Below are 16,604 nucleotides of genomic sequence, written 5' to 3' on the forward strand. Positions count from 1 at the left end.
GTGCGGCCATAAAAGTTAATGATAACGTTGGCAACTATTTTCAGACAAGGAAGGGGCTTCGCCAAGGGGACCCCGCCTCTTCTATTTTGTTTAACATTGTGGCCGACATGCTAGCTACCCTTGTTGAGCGGGCTAAGCTGGACGGTCAAATCAGTGATGTCATTCCACACTTGGTAGAAGATGGTCTATCTATTCTACAATATGCGGATGCCACTATCCTTTTCTTGGATCACGATCTAGACAATGCAAGAAATCTCAAGTTGCTCCTATGTGCTTTTGAGGAACTTTCTGGTCTCAAAATCAATTTTCATAAGAACGAACTCTTTTGCTTTGGCGATGCTGCAGAATCAGCACCTGAGTATGCTAAGATTTTTGGATGTCAGCTCGGGCAGTTTCTGATTCGATATCTGGGTATTCCCATACACTATCGGTGTTTAACTATCACTGAGTGGAAACATGTGGAAGAGAGACTTGAGAAACGTCTAGCCAGTTGGAAGGACAAACTCTTGTCTTACGGGGGACGTTTGATCTTGATCAATTCTGTCCTAAGCAACATGGTTCTATATATGTTGTCATTCTTCCACCTACCGGAAGGGGTTCTCCAGCGACTAGACTACTTTAGATCCAGATTTTTTTGGCAGTGCGATAATGAATCCAAGAAATATCGACTGGCTAGGTGGAGCGTATTATGCAGACCTAAAAGTCAAGGGGGGCTGGGAATTCAAGACCTTGAGATAAAAAATATTGCTCTTCTCAGCAAGTGGGTTTACAAACTACTCTCTGAGAATGGGGTATGGCAGGAAATCATTCGCAACAAGTATGTGAGATCCAATGCCATTTCTCAAGTTCATTGGAAACCCGGGGATTCACATTTTTGGAGTGGCGTGATGAAGGCCAAGGAATTCTTTTTCCAATTTGGGACCTTCTCGGTTAGGGATGGTTCTCAGGTTCGATTCTACGAAGACACCTGGCTAGGGAGCAACCCACTAATGGTGCAATATCTGAGCTTGTACAGGATTGTCGGACATAAATTTGTCACGATCAAACAAGTTTTAGGACAACAAAACCCTGATATTTCTTTCCATAGGGACCTTCTTAGCCCTTGCCTGGCAACATGGAATGAATTACGCACTCGTCTGGAGGACATTCAATTGTCAGGTGAGCCGGACGTTTTTTGATGGAACTTGCATCAGAATGGCAAATTTTCTGTCAAATTCATGTATGATGCAATGGTTCATTATGACGTTCCAGTTGATAACAGGAAATTGTGGAAGCTCAAAATTCATCTAAGAGTGAAGATTTCCTCTGGTTTCTACATAGAGGAGTCATCCTAACTAGAGATAATCTGGCACGACGAAACTGACATGGTTTAAGAGATGTGTCTTTTGCCAACATGACGAGACTATTAGACACTTATTCTTTGAGTGCAAATTCGCTCGGGTAGTTTGGGTCATAGTTCAAGTAGCTTCTAATTTATACCCACCACGTAGTGCCGTAATATGTTCGGCAACTGGTTGCGGGGTATTGATAAACAATTTTCTGCACATATTCTTGTAGGAGCGGCGGCCTTATGCTGGGCACTGTGGCTTACCAGGAATGATGTGATCTTTAATAACAAATCTGTCTCATCCTCTATGCAGGTTATTCATGTTTGTACACGATGGCTCCGTACTTGGTCTATCCTGCAGAGGCCGGAGGACAAGGACCTTTTTATAATGGCGTCTACACGGCTAGAGCGTTCGGCCAGGGAGGTTTTCTACCCTCATGGATGGCGGTGTGATCTACGGATAAGATCTGCCGCATCTTAGCCTCGACATGATTTATTTGCTTTGCTTTGTACCGAATTATTTTTATTCTTAGGGCACTCTCGACTTTTTGGATGTGTGCATCTAGCTATGCAGAGGCCGGGCTTTCTTTCGATGCGATTGTATCACCTCGATATATTTATTTAATAAAATGTCCTTTATCGAAAAAAACCAATTCCTCTCTTAGGGAAACCTCATGGAATTAAGATGTGTGTAAGTGAGCTACTTTGTGCTGTAGGGGGACAAGGTCTGTTTTAAGTAGCACCCTCCAGGAGGAGAGACTTGGATTGATCTGTCAAAAAAATTTGTCATTCCTTTGCATCCAGATCTGCCAGCAGGCCATAATAATTAAGTTCATACAAACTTGAATGTGCTGCTAGACCCGGAAGCCCACGGCTCCTCTGATCTGCTGATCATCGCCATTTGCCGGTGCCGACGTTCGAGCAGCCGCTTACTGCCTCGCAGGAAGATTGGAATAAAAAGGTTCAAAAGGGCATTGCCACACGCGACAAGATGGGACTGAAAGAAAAGAGCTCGAGGTGTGCAGTGTGGGAAATGGGCGAAGGAAAAAAGAAGGCGTCGGTGGAGGGGCATGCAATGCGGCAGGGCCCCCACTTATTATCGGCGCGGCGGACGGACGGACGGGGCGGTGCAGAGATATGTGGGAGGGAGGAGGCACCGCGAACGGAGGACACGGGACTCCTCTTCTCCACATGGGGGCGTACAGTAGAGGTCTAGAAGAGGAAGGGGCGGGGCCATTGATGTGCTGTGCGGCCAGATGCGGCGCGGTACCTCCGCTCCGGCGTAACCACCACCTTCTTGATTCCAACCCACGCAACGCAACGTACCAAAATCTCTCGTGTCCTCCCATCAGATGTTCAAGTTTTTTTACGCGCCGAAGCAGAAGCGAAGGCCATGGATTTGCTCGCGGCTACGTACAGAGTGGGGTGCCTGTGTTTTATCACTTTGGAGTTTGGACTAGGGCACCCGGTGCGCAACCAAGAGCGGCATGTCGGTTGCATTGATCGTCACGGGCTAGTACTACGAGGTCGGCACGTCGTTCCACCGGCTATCTCTTTCCTCCCACCTCCCATGTCCATGTGCCTCCACATGCGCGGAAATGTATGTACACGGAATTCAGAATAGGACGTCTGTGCTCTACCACGGTGTCGATATTTACCGCAGCTAGTACGTACAGTACGCCGGATTCAGCGTTTGCAGAGACGGGACAAATAAAGAGAGGTATGCCACACCGCAGTTAAGCATCGTCACTTACTGCACGAACATCCAAAGCCATCGTCACCTCTTCCTTCCTTTTTTCTTTCTCGAAAATACCTCTTCCTTCCTTGAGAGCCGAGGAACAAACTAAGTTTCAGGAAGGCACTCATGATTGCTCCTCAAATGGCGTTGCAGATAGGGTGCCTGTCTTTATCAGAATCGCACCTTCAAACACTGAAATGGAGCGATATGCAGTTATGCACATACAGGGTAGCAGGAGTCGATCAGGGCCACATACTATTACTAGAAGAGATCACACGCGAGTCGCTACAGACCAATTGCAGCTATTCTTTTCTTTTTCTACCTTCACGCAGTGAGCGACGCGAGCGTGGCGGGGCAGTTCATCTTCATCGCGACCAACCGTACATTACTAGCTCAAGGACAAGAGTGAAGCACGTGGGATTAGTTTACCGGTGGACTTTTTTTTCGAAACGAAGGTAAAAAGATTTGGTTAACGGAAAACCAGGCAAAAACCGTCACAATCCGTTGAGCGGTACACATAGTATACCCCACACACTCCTTTCTAAAGAGGGCTTCGTCGAACTAGCACACATGCGTCATTAATCCCGAGCAAGCGACTCTAACTTGATCATAAACAAGTATCAACCCAACCCATTCCATAAGGGTCATGTGAAGATAAATGAAGATTTGCACCATTACTCAGCCACTCGCGTCCAGGACGACGCAACACCGGCTCCGATGGAGAGCTACGAAGAACTATGTAGCGGCTGGTGTGCCAGTAGGGTGAGTTGGCAACAAGGCTTCTATGGCAACGATGGCGGTGGTGAGCGAGGCCGGAAACACGACAATGGTTGTATTAGTCGGCTCTTTTTTTTGTGTTTGTTGGATTGCTTTGGTTTGTTTGTTGCTGTGAAATCGGAGCTGCGGCGGCGGGCCCCCGTGGTAACGATGACGAGCAGCAGGTGGTCTATTCGGTGGTCTTTATGGCGGGGGGGCCCTCCAACTGACTCCCCCCTCTCCTTTCAAAGATGAAGCCCTCAAGAACGGCATGACGCAGTATGCCGTCATCATCCGATCCATGAATGCACAGATCCGAGGTTTCCCTTGAAGAAAGGGTCGGTATAGAGATGAGCGCTTCACCACGGCAACACCTTCAAAAAGATTGCGACGCCCACAAACGCCACCGTCGCGGCTTCGGCCATAACCGGAGTCAAGCTTTCGCCCCATGTCGTCGCACCACACCCATACCTAACCAACCGAACCTCCAGCAATGCATCACCATCTGTCGACGGAGAACAGCAAGGAGCCGCCTAGTCAGCCGCACTGTGCGGAGGCCGCAAGCGTCCAGCCATCAAATCCAGCCGGCAAACCACGACTGGCCATATCCAAGACTTCCCACCGCGGACTGAAGCCATCGCGCCCTGCCAGCACCGTGATGACATAATGTTCGAAAATTCTAAAAAAAATGCATACTGGCAAAGGTATGTCCACGGCACAAAGTTTTGTGTAAAAAAATATTTTTGTTTTGTCTCAGTAAAAAAGATAAATTTTACTGCTTCTAAATAGCGTTTCACGGCATAAAATTTTGTCTTTTTTGCACAGGCTACAAAAAAAAGTTGTTTTTCTGTGAAACTTTCTGCACACACATAGAATATGGAGATGTCCGCACGCATTTTTTTTTAAATTTTAACATTGCAAAATGTGTTTTTTAAAATGAGTTCATATATATCCGGGTTCATCCATGCACTTCTCGGCTTGAGATGGATTTGGTAAACCCTACCGAGGACCGCAAAACCGTACTGTTCTACCATCGTGTCCTTTTCACTACCCCATGTGAGGTGCCAATAAATTGCTTCCATGCGCCGGTACCGACGAAGTTAATGTCCCCCTCTCCACCCCCACCCGCGTAACGAACCCAAACTGTAGCTCAAAAAACAGCTCTGTGCACAAAATGGAACACCAAAGACCCCCTGACAAGTGGGTCTCCATCGTCTACAGTCTGAGATTTACTCAATGGCGCGACTGTGAAACGAAGCCTTGTAAGCTCTGGTCTATTTAAGCACCCACTGAGCTTCAGCTCACCGCCACTGCCATCCAGTTTCAGAGTGCGCAACCTAGCACGAAACCTCCCAGAAGAAATGAGGCTTCGTCATGGAGCACCAGTTGCTCTGTCCGTGCTCGTGCTGCTGTGCGTCCATGGAGGACAAGAAGCGGAGGCTGCGGGAGGCGGGTTCGTGAGGGCGCAGGGCACCCGCTTCGTCATCAACGGCAGCCCCTACTACGCCAACGGCTTCAACGCCTACTGGCTCATGACCATGGCCGCCGACCCCGCGCAGAGGGGCAAGGTCACCTCCGCGCTCAGCCAGGCCGCGGCCCGCGGCCTCTCCGTCGCCAGAACCTGGGCCTTCAGCGACGGCGGCAGCAATGCGCTGCAGTACGCCCCCGGCAGCTACAACGAGAACACCTTCAAGGTCCTTGCCGGCATTTTGCTAAACTTTTCTCTTCGTAACTTGTACTTTCTGAAACATTCGGTTTATTGGATCATTTGGTTCCTTTCCTTCAGCTGCTATATAATTCGCCTATGATTCTGTTTCCCTGAGAGGATTTTTGTTTGTTGTTGCTGTTGTTGTTTGTGCGTGCAGGGGTTGGATTTTGTGCTGTCTGAGGCTAGGAAGAATGGGATTAAGGTGATACTGAGCCTTGTGAACAACTACGACACTTTTGGAGGGAAGAAGCAGTATGTAGAGTGGGCAAGAGGGCGGGGGCAGGCCGTCGGATCTGAAGATGACTTCTTCACCAACTCTCTTGTCAAGGGCTTCTACAAGAACCATGTCAAGGTACTATAAACAAGAACAAATCTTGAGTAATTTGCAACGTTTTTTTGCAAGATTTTACCATCTTTATTTAACCATTATTTGGTCCTTTCTCGATGAAGTAAAGATGCTTGGTTTTCTTCTTATTATTACGTGGGAGAAATTACAAGATTTTGTGGAGTATAGTTGGCAATCCTTGTTCTTGCTTTTGCTTTTGCTTTTGCTTTGTGGTGTAGGAGTATTACTTTTTAGAAAACATAACCGTGAAACCCTTCCAGGGGATAAATATTCACCATTGACAAGTACCACCAAGGTCAAAATAACGTAGAGTAACTACTTAACTGTTTTGCTCTGCTCAGTACGTAGTATGTCTACACCGGGGCACCGAGAGTGTCAGTATTCCGACGATTTTTTTTTAATTTTAATTCGTGGGAATACTGTTAGATGGATGCTTCTGGACACCAGACGACTAGTCAAACACCACTCGGCTGGGCCGTGCTCCTACTGACTCTCACTGCGACATGATGATACCTCTCTGAATCTCTTTATTGGCACTCCCGGCACGCTCGTGACAACTTTACTTTTGCATCATGGAAGACGGTGCTGACGAGGGTGAACACGGTGACCGGGGTGGCGTACAAGAACGACCCGACGATCCTGGCGTGGGAGCTGATGAACGAGCCCCGGTGCCAGTCCGACCTCTCCGGGCGGACCATCCAGTCGTGGATCAGGGAGATGGCGGCGCACGTCAAGTCCATCGACGGCAACCACATGCTGGAGGCCGGCCTGGAGGGCTTCTACGGCGCGTCCTCGTCCCGGGCCGCCTCCGTGAACCCGGCCGGGCGCCAGGTGGGCACCGATTTCATCGCCAACAACCAGGTCCCCGGCATCGACTTCGCCACCGTGCACTCGTACCCGGACCAGTGGCTGTCGAGCTCCGACGACCAGGCGCAGCGGAGCTTCCTGGGCAGGTGGCTGGACGCGCACATCGCGGACGCGCAGGGGACGCTGCGCAAGCCGCTGCTGATCGCCGAGTTCGGCAAGTCGCAGAGGGACCCCGGGTTCAGCAGCGCCCAGCGGGACGCGCAGTTCGGCATGGTCTACGCCAAGATCTACGAGTCAGCGCGGAGGGGCGGCCCCACGGTGGGCGGGCTCTTCTGGCAGCTCATGGCCGACGGCATGGACTCCTACGGGGACGGCTACCAGGTCATCTTCGCGGAGGCGCCGGCGTCCACCACCGGCGTCATCACGGCGGAGAGCCGCAAGCTCAAGATGCTCGGCAAGGCGTTCGCGCGGGCCGAGCGCGCCAAGCGGGACGCGGGCGGGAAGGTCACCGGTGGCAATTAGAGAAGACCACCGACCACGACTACAACAAAGGATAAGAATGCGTGCTTTCTTTCGTGTGTGAGTGAGTCAAGTTCTCCTCGAGATGATTCAAGATTATTCATCCGGGAGAGAAGGAGTAATATTTGTCATCCTTCTTGTTACCTTCCTTGGGAAGAGGACATGTTTTCTTCAGTGTTTTTGTGGATCACGAGATAGCCAAATGTGGACTGATCATCATGGCTTCGGAAGAAGCAGCCGGTGATTAGAACCTTGATCATACTGGCTTTTAGTTTTTATCCATCTTGATCTTAGTGAAAATCACTTGCGAAATACTGGAAGCCGGTGACTAATGAGTATGAAAGCCTGCCTCATTATATTGGACAAATCATAACAGACAGGTTTATTATTATCTCGGATCATACGAGCATTATTAAGCATGTAACATATGCACACACATGCTTTGCATGCCCAAGACCAAACCGACCTGAAGATTAGACAGCTCTGCGGCTCATCCGCCCACCACGGGGGAACCCTATGCCGCCTTCGCGAACCCAATCTTCATGTTGCCATAGTCGAAGACGGTATGGTAGGCTCCCATGAATATATCGCCCAGGATCCTAGGACAGCAAGTTCTCACTGTCAGAGTCGTGGACAGCAGTTTCGTGGAGCATTTACTTTCAGTATTTCAAGGGTGTTTAGCACTCCAACGGCTGCAGATAAATCTCACAGATGAAGAAACCTTAATTACTAATAACCCGTTTGTGTTATGAGAGTTCAATAGTACTCCCTCCATAAACTAATATAAAAGTGTTTAGATCACTATTTTAGTAATCTAAACGCTCTTATATTAGTTTACGTAGGGAGTACTACACTAAGATGGGGTCAACGTGGATAAAAGCAAGAGGCTCTGAGAATATAAGGGGTGCATAATTTTACCAGAGAGGGCCACGGGGACGAGGAATGTCCATGGCCGTGAATCCGCTGATGCACTGGGTAGCATCCCCCTCACCGATCTTCAGGATATACTAACAACGGAAATCAAAAGTGAAACAAATTCAGTTTACTGCAAATAAAAACAGAATATACAAATCTGAACGTATGACAACCACTTGCATAGAGCACTCAGAATTTTGACTAAGAAAGTAAGTAGTACGTAATAGCTGTAGCAGTCCCCTATATGTAACCTTCGCCACCAGTTTGTGCACTATGGTCTCCACAGGTTGTTGTTTCCTTTCCGGTCGTACTAATTTAGTTGCAGTTACCAAACATAAAACTGAATGACCAGTCTTAACTATGACTCTATGAGTGGAGTAATAAGCCTTGTGTGTCTCTTAAACTTTCATGTACAAGCAAAAAAAATTTAATCAAAATCATGCTTAGCTTCATACATCAGTGTCAGTACGCCTGTGTGAAACCCTAAGAGAACTAGTCTACATTTATTTTTTGAAAATGAAAAAGACCCTAGCAAGAGAACTGGTCTACTGAAACTTACATGCCTGTGTGTCTAATATGTTCTTTCCAAGAGTATTAATTTCGAAAAGTATAGGACCAAGTCTACAACATGGATGAAAGGACTGAATAATCTTCATCTCGAATGTTTTAAAAAAAATGACAGTATTTGCTAAAATTCTAAACATGATAGCTAATGTGGATGTAGTTCCACACAGAAAATGCGCAATGTAATAACCATAGAAAAGCAGTACTTGCTCTGGTGTCAGCACAAACTGTTTGCCCCCGATGGAGAAAGCGATGTCAGGCATGGATGCAAGTCTGCCGCAGTCCACAGATGATTCTCCCATAGGGCTAGGAATACGGTCACATAGCTGCAAAGTTGAATCAGTTTGCCAAAGTTTGTAAAACTGTGTTACGATGTGATTCTCTCACTGGTGTTACAAGATATACTAGGAAACATGCCTGATTAATGTACTTAAAAATAAGATCCTGAGTTTGATTCTTTGCAAGTTGGTTCGTCATCCATACAACAGCCATCTCACAAGCATGGCACATGACATCATTTGATCTCCCACCTTCATGATCTAGCACACTTCGACTACCAGCCCTGCCATCACATTACATGCGGAGACAATGTATATAATATGAAAGGTACATCAATAAAACAATGTGAAAAGTAAAAAGGACGTGAAACCGACTTCATGCACTTAAGCTATGTTTCTTAAGTGCCGGTTAGGGAAAAAATTGGTGAAGTTTTGGTAATCAAAACTGTAGCAAAAGAATTGGGTCCAATTTGAGAACCCACGGTAAAAATAATTTTCTAACACAAAAGTGCCATGCAGACATAAACTCGGCTCTGCATTGTTGGTTCTAATCCCGACGCCGAATCTCATATCCCCAATGGAGGCTTTTTTTTTTGAGAATGACTTTTTTTTTGAAGTGCCAGATTTTGAATTTGGCCAAAAAAAATCCATAAATTTAATACTCTGGTACTTGCATTGGCATCATCCATAATCAAGTGACCACTAATTTGCAGCTAATTGCAAGTGTAAATACTAAGTCTATACATCGACATGAAAGGTGCAACATTTTTTGATCTAATCAGTCCAAACCATCTAGAAGATTGATCAAATGGATGAGAAAATAAGTGGGGACCTTGTACTTTGTAATTACTCACACACTAATTACTCTCTTATTTGCACAAGTATTCTTTTAATTTTATCAAATGATTTTCCTTTACTACTCGATGTTTCAGTCCCATCTTTTTCTGGTTCAGTTTACAACTTGTGTTATTGTGCACGGTGCTCTCTAGATCCCTTCTCTCGGCTATGTATGAAAATATATATAATTCATGTGATAGACACACCTCCTCTCAGTTACATATGTCAGTATATATTTAGCTGCATATATATTTGTGTAAGATGTGCATGAGTGTGAAAAGTACAAGAGTTCCCAACTCTTACCTTACACCTTGTGTTCCATCTGGAGTACATAGACCGACTAAAGAGCATATTTTTGATGGATCCATCTGCATCATAGACCCGAAAACAATATATTTATAATCCTAACATAGGACTAATCAAACAAAAAAGGTTCCTCTGAAAATGTTCGAACCTCCTTTAACAGCAGATCTAGGATCCGTTGCCCATACTGAGAAACAACGGCCTTGCACTCTTGGCTGACTACCCCAGGTGCACCGATCTTTTCATTTATTTGAGTAATTATCGCCTGCATATTTCAATCTTGAATCACTAGGTTTAATACACATAATGATTAATCTAAAAATGGAATATGCACCCACCAGAGTAGAAACTATAAAGCATAGATAAGGATATGCACATATCATGCTTTAAATGGTCTACCAGGTTCTATTTCACTGATCTTCACATTCTGTAATGTACCTATTGATCCACACATGCTTTTAGAAGTTTTTAGTTACTAAATTTATTTGTAATAGTTCAAGAGCATCATGCAATTTTTTTAATGTCGTAGTGCTTGCCCTTCAGGTGTAATTACCATAATTTAATCAAAATAGAGTCTATAAATATAATTTATCAAAGCATACACCTTGTTACAATGCATATTTCCTCTGCTAAAAGGTAAAACTCGAACCGAAAGCTTATGTTAAGGAATAACTCCTTTAGGTTGCTACAAATGTTTATTGTGCTGACTTGATATTGTGAAGCCATTTTCCTTGTTTATGGAGATTAAGATAAACAGAGGTCACAGCCATACCGTGGGACCAGAAAGCAATGAAGTTCCAGAATCTGCTATAGCTGCACAGCGAGACGCACATAATCCTAGTACATAGAGAGTATAAGAAAAATATTATAAACACTTTGTTATATACATGTACATTGGGCATGCGTACTTTTTTGATAGGTCAGAGGTTACTACCTGTGGAATTTCCTCCAATCAAGACATCACCCATATCAAACTGCAAAAAGCAAGTCAAAATTTATCAGCACAAATCAGTTACCACCTTTTGAATTTTAAAATTACTCAACTAAGTGAAAGAGATCCACCTGCCAGTATCCCTTCCTAGTAACAGGGACATATGTATGATCTCCGTTATGATGATTAGGATCAATTCCTCCAAACACAATTTCTCCCCCTTGCCCTTCACCGGCATGTCTGTTCAACCACAATGAGAAAATAGGGCTACTAACTAGGCCTTGGCTAACCATGTTATACCTACAGGTTTTGTTGTGATGTTAGGGATAACGAATATGGTCTACATTTTAAGTAAGATATGCCAATAAATCAGAATAACCCTGAGTGCGGTATGTGCATCTTAATAATACACCATAAATTTTGCATAAAGTAAAATATTCACATCTACTGGTGACATCACCACCAAATATGTACAAGATATTTAGATGGAGAGACTTGCTCACCAGACAGGTACAACATCACCTTTCGAGATTTCTTTAAACCCAAGACCAAAAATGCCATCAAATTTTGCAACCATAAAAGTAATACTTGGTTCCCTGGTAGCTTCAATAAAATCCTAACATGGTAACATAATGAAATTAGTATACTCTAAAATGGGATGCACAGGATCAGATAGCATAAAATAAGTGTGCAATTCAGATGCAGGCATAAACCTGATTTTTCACAACTACATCACCAACTTGCACATTGTCCTGGCTAACATAGCCAGAAATTGCACCAGTTCCATACTGAATTGCAACTATTTTTCCTGCCAAGAGGGGAAATAGAAATTACATTCTCGAATTAAACATAATTTGCCTGCTTGCTACAAGTTAATGTAAAAAAAAGCCTAATGCCCAATTGGCTAAAAAGATCCTAATATAAGAAACATGCACGGAAAGTGTGTTAGAGCATCTCCAAAGGATTACAAAAAAAAACTCTCCCAATAAATGGCTATTGGGGCTCTCCCAATAAATTTCCGGAGGGTTTCTAGGTGGAGTATTTTTTCAGAGCCCCAATAAAAGTTTTATGCCTAACTGTGACCATTAATTCTATATGCCTAAATTTGACCATTAATTTTATCAATAAAAAGTGAGTTATATGCCACAAAAATTATGTCATTGGATGCACATTTGAAAGAACTTTCCGATGATATACTTTTGATAACATATAATCTATATTTTGCTGACCAAAATTATAAATCAAAGTTTGACACGAAAGTGGCCTTGTATACAGAAATGGAGGGGGTATTATTATCTTATTATTAATATTGTTGTTGCTGCTGCTATGATGGTAGTTGGTAGTACTTATTTATTTCTCTATTAGCAGACTATACAAAAGAGGAAAGCTATAACTTTTGATGCAAACAGTAGCTAAATCAATGGCTACCACTAAACTCTTTCATGTTATTAGTTTATAATTTCTCCATTCTATCACATGTGTGAATAATGAATAATGTATTGACTAAGCTGGCTAAACGTTGAAAGAGTACAATATAAAGCAGTCTCAATATCACCCTAGCAATGAAATAATCCAGCCAAACAAGAAATATGTACCAGTGATAATTATTTTGGCTTAACACCCTATCAATACTTGAACACATAATTTGTATTTTTGACTAGCTTGTGCAAAAACGCTGGTGGCCTTTAAAAACATAAAGATTGATAAGAAGTTGAAAGTAAATTTTGTCTCATGTTTAAAAAAAAGAAAATTTGGTCTCTCTGATGTGTAGCTAAAATCTGAATAACTTAGAATAAAAAATTCAGATATTAGATAAAGTTTTATTTTATTTCAAAAAGTAAGACTATATTCACTCCGAGGCTCTTCTTCCTGGTGTACATCCCATATTCCCTTTAAAGCCAGCTTCAAAAAATTCAACAAAGTGGCTACTAATGGGCTCACCACGGTTGCTAACCATGCCGTCCGGCCATCTCAAACGACTTTCATGCAAGGTAGAAATATACTCGATGGAACTGTAATCCTACATGAGACCATTCACGAGATGCACCGAAAAAACATTAGTTGAGTAGTTTTCAAGATTGACTTCAGAAAGGCCTATGACTAGGTCAAATAATCATTCCTTCAACATGCCCTAATAATGAAAGGATTCTTCAATAATTGGCGATAGTGGATCCAAAATTTTGTTACTGGAGGCAGTGTGGCTGTCAAAGTCAATAATGACGTAGGCCATTACTTTCAGACGAAAAGACTACAACAAGGTGATTCCATGTCTCCAATTTTATTTAACATCGTTGATGATATGTTGGCTATTCTAATTGATTGTGTCAAGCAGGATGGTCAAACTGCAGGAGTAGTACCACACCTTGTGGATGGTGGCCTCTCTATTTTATAATATGTCGATGATACAATTCCTTTTATGGTACATGACCTGGATAAGACTCGAAATCTAAAAATATTGCTTTTAGCATTTGAGCAAATGTTGGGCCTTAAAATTAACTTCCATAAAAATGAATTATTTTGCTTTGGAGAAGCCGGTGAGGTGGTGGCTGAGTATGATGACATGTTTGGTTGTGCGCAAGGCCAATTTCTGATTAAATATTTAGGAATACTGATTCATTATCGACGTCTCACTAATGTGGAGTGGAAACATGTAGAGAAGCACTTAGAGAAACGGTTGAGCAGTTAGAAAGACAAGTTGCTCTCTGTTGAAGGACGACTGGTCTTGATCAACTCTGTCATCATAAATATGGTTCTCTATATGCTTTTTGTCCAACTCCCAAAATGAACTTGCTGATTATTTCGAATCCAGATTCTTTTGGCAAGGGACAGTGAAAATAAAAGGTCCAAACAGGCCAAATAAAAGTGTGGTTTGTAGACCGAAAGACCAAGGTGGGCTTGACATTCATCCCCTACGGGTCAAGAATGACGACTTACTAAGTAAATGGTTGTTCAAACTACTTATTGAGGATGAAGTTTGGCAAACCCAGCTACGCAGTAAGTATGTAGGGAAAAATGACGTGTTCCGGGCCTATTGAAAACCTGGTGACTCACACTTTTTGGGTTGGTTTAATGACGACGAGGAAACATCTTTTTTTCTTTGGATTCTTCGTAATAAAAGCCGAGCCAGAGATTCGTTTCTGCGAGGACAACTGGTCAAAAAATGCCAGCCTTCGAGAAAAATATCCATCTTTGTACCACATTGTGCGTGATAAGAATGATACTCTTGCGCATGTGCTCAATTCATTTCCGCTGAAAATTTCTTTCAGGCAGGATTTGATTAGCCCTCCGTCTTATGTCATAGCAAAATATGTTAGGAATCGATTAACCTAACACAAGGATGTGCCGTTTTTCACTGAAACCTCACTACATATGTGCTCTTCATAGTCAACTCTATGCACTACGTATTCACGCATTCAGTGGTCCCAGTGGATAATAACAAGAAAATTTGGATATCAAAGATTTTATTAAAAGTTAAATCTTTATGTGGTATCTTTGGAGTGGAGTTGTGCTAACTAAAGACAATCTCGCTCGACGCAACTGGCAAGGAAGCAAGAAATGTAACTTTTGCACTCACACCAAGACAATCAAACATCACTTTTTCCAATGCAAGTTTGTCCGTTCCACGTGACCAGTCATCCAAACAGCATCCAATTTGGATCCGTCCACAAGTGTTGCCAATATTTTGATCATTGGTTGGACGAAATTTTAGATAGGTTCAGAACCATAATAAGGGTGGGAGAATATGCCTTATTATGGGCACTTTGGCTATACAGAAATGATTTGATTTTCGTAGGCAACAACACATGTCCTTTGCGGTTTATTTTCTGTTTTACACACTCGCTTCATGCGTGGTCTATGCTACACTGGACGGAGCACCAATCGTTGTTCAAGGTGGTGTATGCGGTTGGAACGGGTGGCCAAGGAGGTCTTTACCCAACATGGGTGGTAGTATAATCTTCAGATTGGTCCACCACCTCCTTCAACATAGGCATAGTATCCGTTGTATATGACTATACTGCTGATCAGTGGCGGAGCTTGCACAAAATGGTTGGGCGGGCCAGGCTGTTAAGATTGCTACTAGCTGGTATGCTGGCTATAATAAGAGGATCTCCAGAGCTGGGTGAGCCATGACCCATTTGGCCTTGCCTAACCTCTGCGAGTGTTGTTGATATGTCACATTTTTTATCTTCTTCTGTCAGTTTGTTAGTGTTTTGCATCTTATTTATGCAGAGATGGAGTGTTGTTCATCATGCTTTATATCCGCTTGATACTATATTTTGTGTTAACAAAAATGCTCTTTATCGAAAAATCAACAAAAACAAAATACTGTGGAGCTTGAGAAGAGATTACGATAGGAAGGGCCAAGGCACAAACCATTCTTCTTGTACGTGCTGGACCGCTTGGCCTTGTAGCTCGCATGGAAGTAGCATGCAATCTGCAGCATAAATCACAAAACGCGCACTCCAGATTAGTTAGTATGATAAACCAAACTGTGTAGAACCCTGAATCACGGCAGCCAACACGGGCGGGGCGCACCGAGAGGAAGCACTTGGAGGAGGGCACCCAGAGGTTGGAGCTGCCTGTGTCGAAGATGACGGTGAAGTTCTGCGGCGGCGTTCCGATGCCGATCTCGCCGTGGTACTGAGCGTTGTGGTAGTTCTTCAGTGCCACGACGTGGCCCTTTGCCTCGGCGTCATCTCCGGTGAGGCGGCCAGCGACGAGGACGACGCCGTTCTCGTCGACTGGTCGCTTCTTCAGCGCGATGCGGACAAGGCCCTCCGCGGGCGTGGCGAGGAGGGCATGGAGGAGCACGTTGGAGAGGAGGAGGAGGTGGAACACGAGGCGGCCAGTTCCCATGGTTGCGCCGCGAGCTGCAAATTACAGAGAGAGAGAGAATACCGATGAAGTGAGACCGGAAAAGGAGCAGACCACTCTGGGGCGGGGGGTGTCAATTTATGAACTTGATTGGTGTGGCTATATGATCACCCAATATGTCGCAAATTCTGCCTGATCGATTGAAAAAGTTGATCCAGGAAGATACTGGACCACGGTTGTGTTCACGCAACAAAAAGGTTTTGCAGCTTGTACCATTCCCACAAAAAAGACAGAATTTTGCTTGTGCGTGCAGTGTACTAGTGTCTACCGCACGGTTCACAAATCTCACAAAGCACGAGCAGAAACTCTCTTGTCATGTTTGCAAAAGGGGAAAGTTCCAAGAACAAAAATCTCCCTCTAGATGACATTCATTGGATTCTTGCGGATTCGCCCGCCACACCACGTCCAGATGGACATAGGAGAAATGATTCAATTGTTTTTTTTTTTGGAGATCAGACAAGTGTGTACTTCACTTGATCATGCCTTCTGCTTGTGATCACCCTTCTACACGTCGATCTGAGTTGGGGAACCGTGTGAGCTCACCAATTTCGTGTTGCTGCATGCATACTTTGAGAATGCATACAAAGACTACTGTTTTGCTAATAGTTTGCAAAAACATCAATTTTGACTTTTTGAGTAATCCGCCGTCGGCCCCTCTTCTTCTCACCGCAGCCGCTGCCCTTCTGCTGCCGCTGCATCT

General features: G+C 44.1%; 2 protein-coding genes across 2 annotated transcripts; one reads left to right on the forward strand and one right to left on the reverse strand.

Moving 5' to 3' along the window:
• Positions 1-5,118: 5,118 nt before the first annotated feature.
• On the forward strand, positions 5,119-7,501 carry LOC123061660 (mannan endo-1,4-beta-mannosidase 1). Its single transcript, XM_044484840.1, has 3 exons — positions 5,119-5,515; positions 5,687-5,881; positions 6,455-7,501. Exons 1-3 carry the CDS (start codon positions 5,183-5,185, stop codon positions 7,202-7,204), a joined length of 1,278 nt encoding a protein of 425 aa, XP_044340775.1. The 5' UTR covers positions 5,119-5,182; the 3' UTR covers positions 7,205-7,501.
• A 32-nt stretch (positions 7,502-7,533) lies between these two features.
• On the reverse strand, positions 7,534-15,992 carry LOC123061659 (aspartic proteinase oryzasin-1). The gene is made up of 13 exons (XM_044484839.1): positions 15,566-15,992; positions 15,404-15,464; positions 11,743-11,837; positions 11,533-11,645; positions 11,161-11,329; positions 11,033-11,072; positions 10,871-10,935; positions 10,250-10,363; positions 10,099-10,163; positions 9,098-9,242; positions 8,887-9,006; positions 8,120-8,208; positions 7,534-7,800 (listed from the first exon to the last, which is right to left on the reverse strand). The coding sequence occupies exons 1-13, from the start codon at positions 15,884-15,886 to the stop codon at positions 7,716-7,718; spliced, it is 1,482 nt and encodes a 493-aa protein (XP_044340774.1). The 5' UTR covers positions 15,887-15,992; the 3' UTR covers positions 7,534-7,715.
• Between the last annotated feature and the right edge of the window lie 612 nt (positions 15,993-16,604).

This window comes from Triticum aestivum, chromosome 3A (genome assembly GCF_018294505.1).
Source record: "Triticum aestivum cultivar Chinese Spring chromosome 3A, IWGSC CS RefSeq v2.1, whole genome shotgun sequence".
NCBI classification, from domain to species: Eukaryota; Viridiplantae; Streptophyta; class Magnoliopsida; order Poales; family Poaceae; genus Triticum; species Triticum aestivum.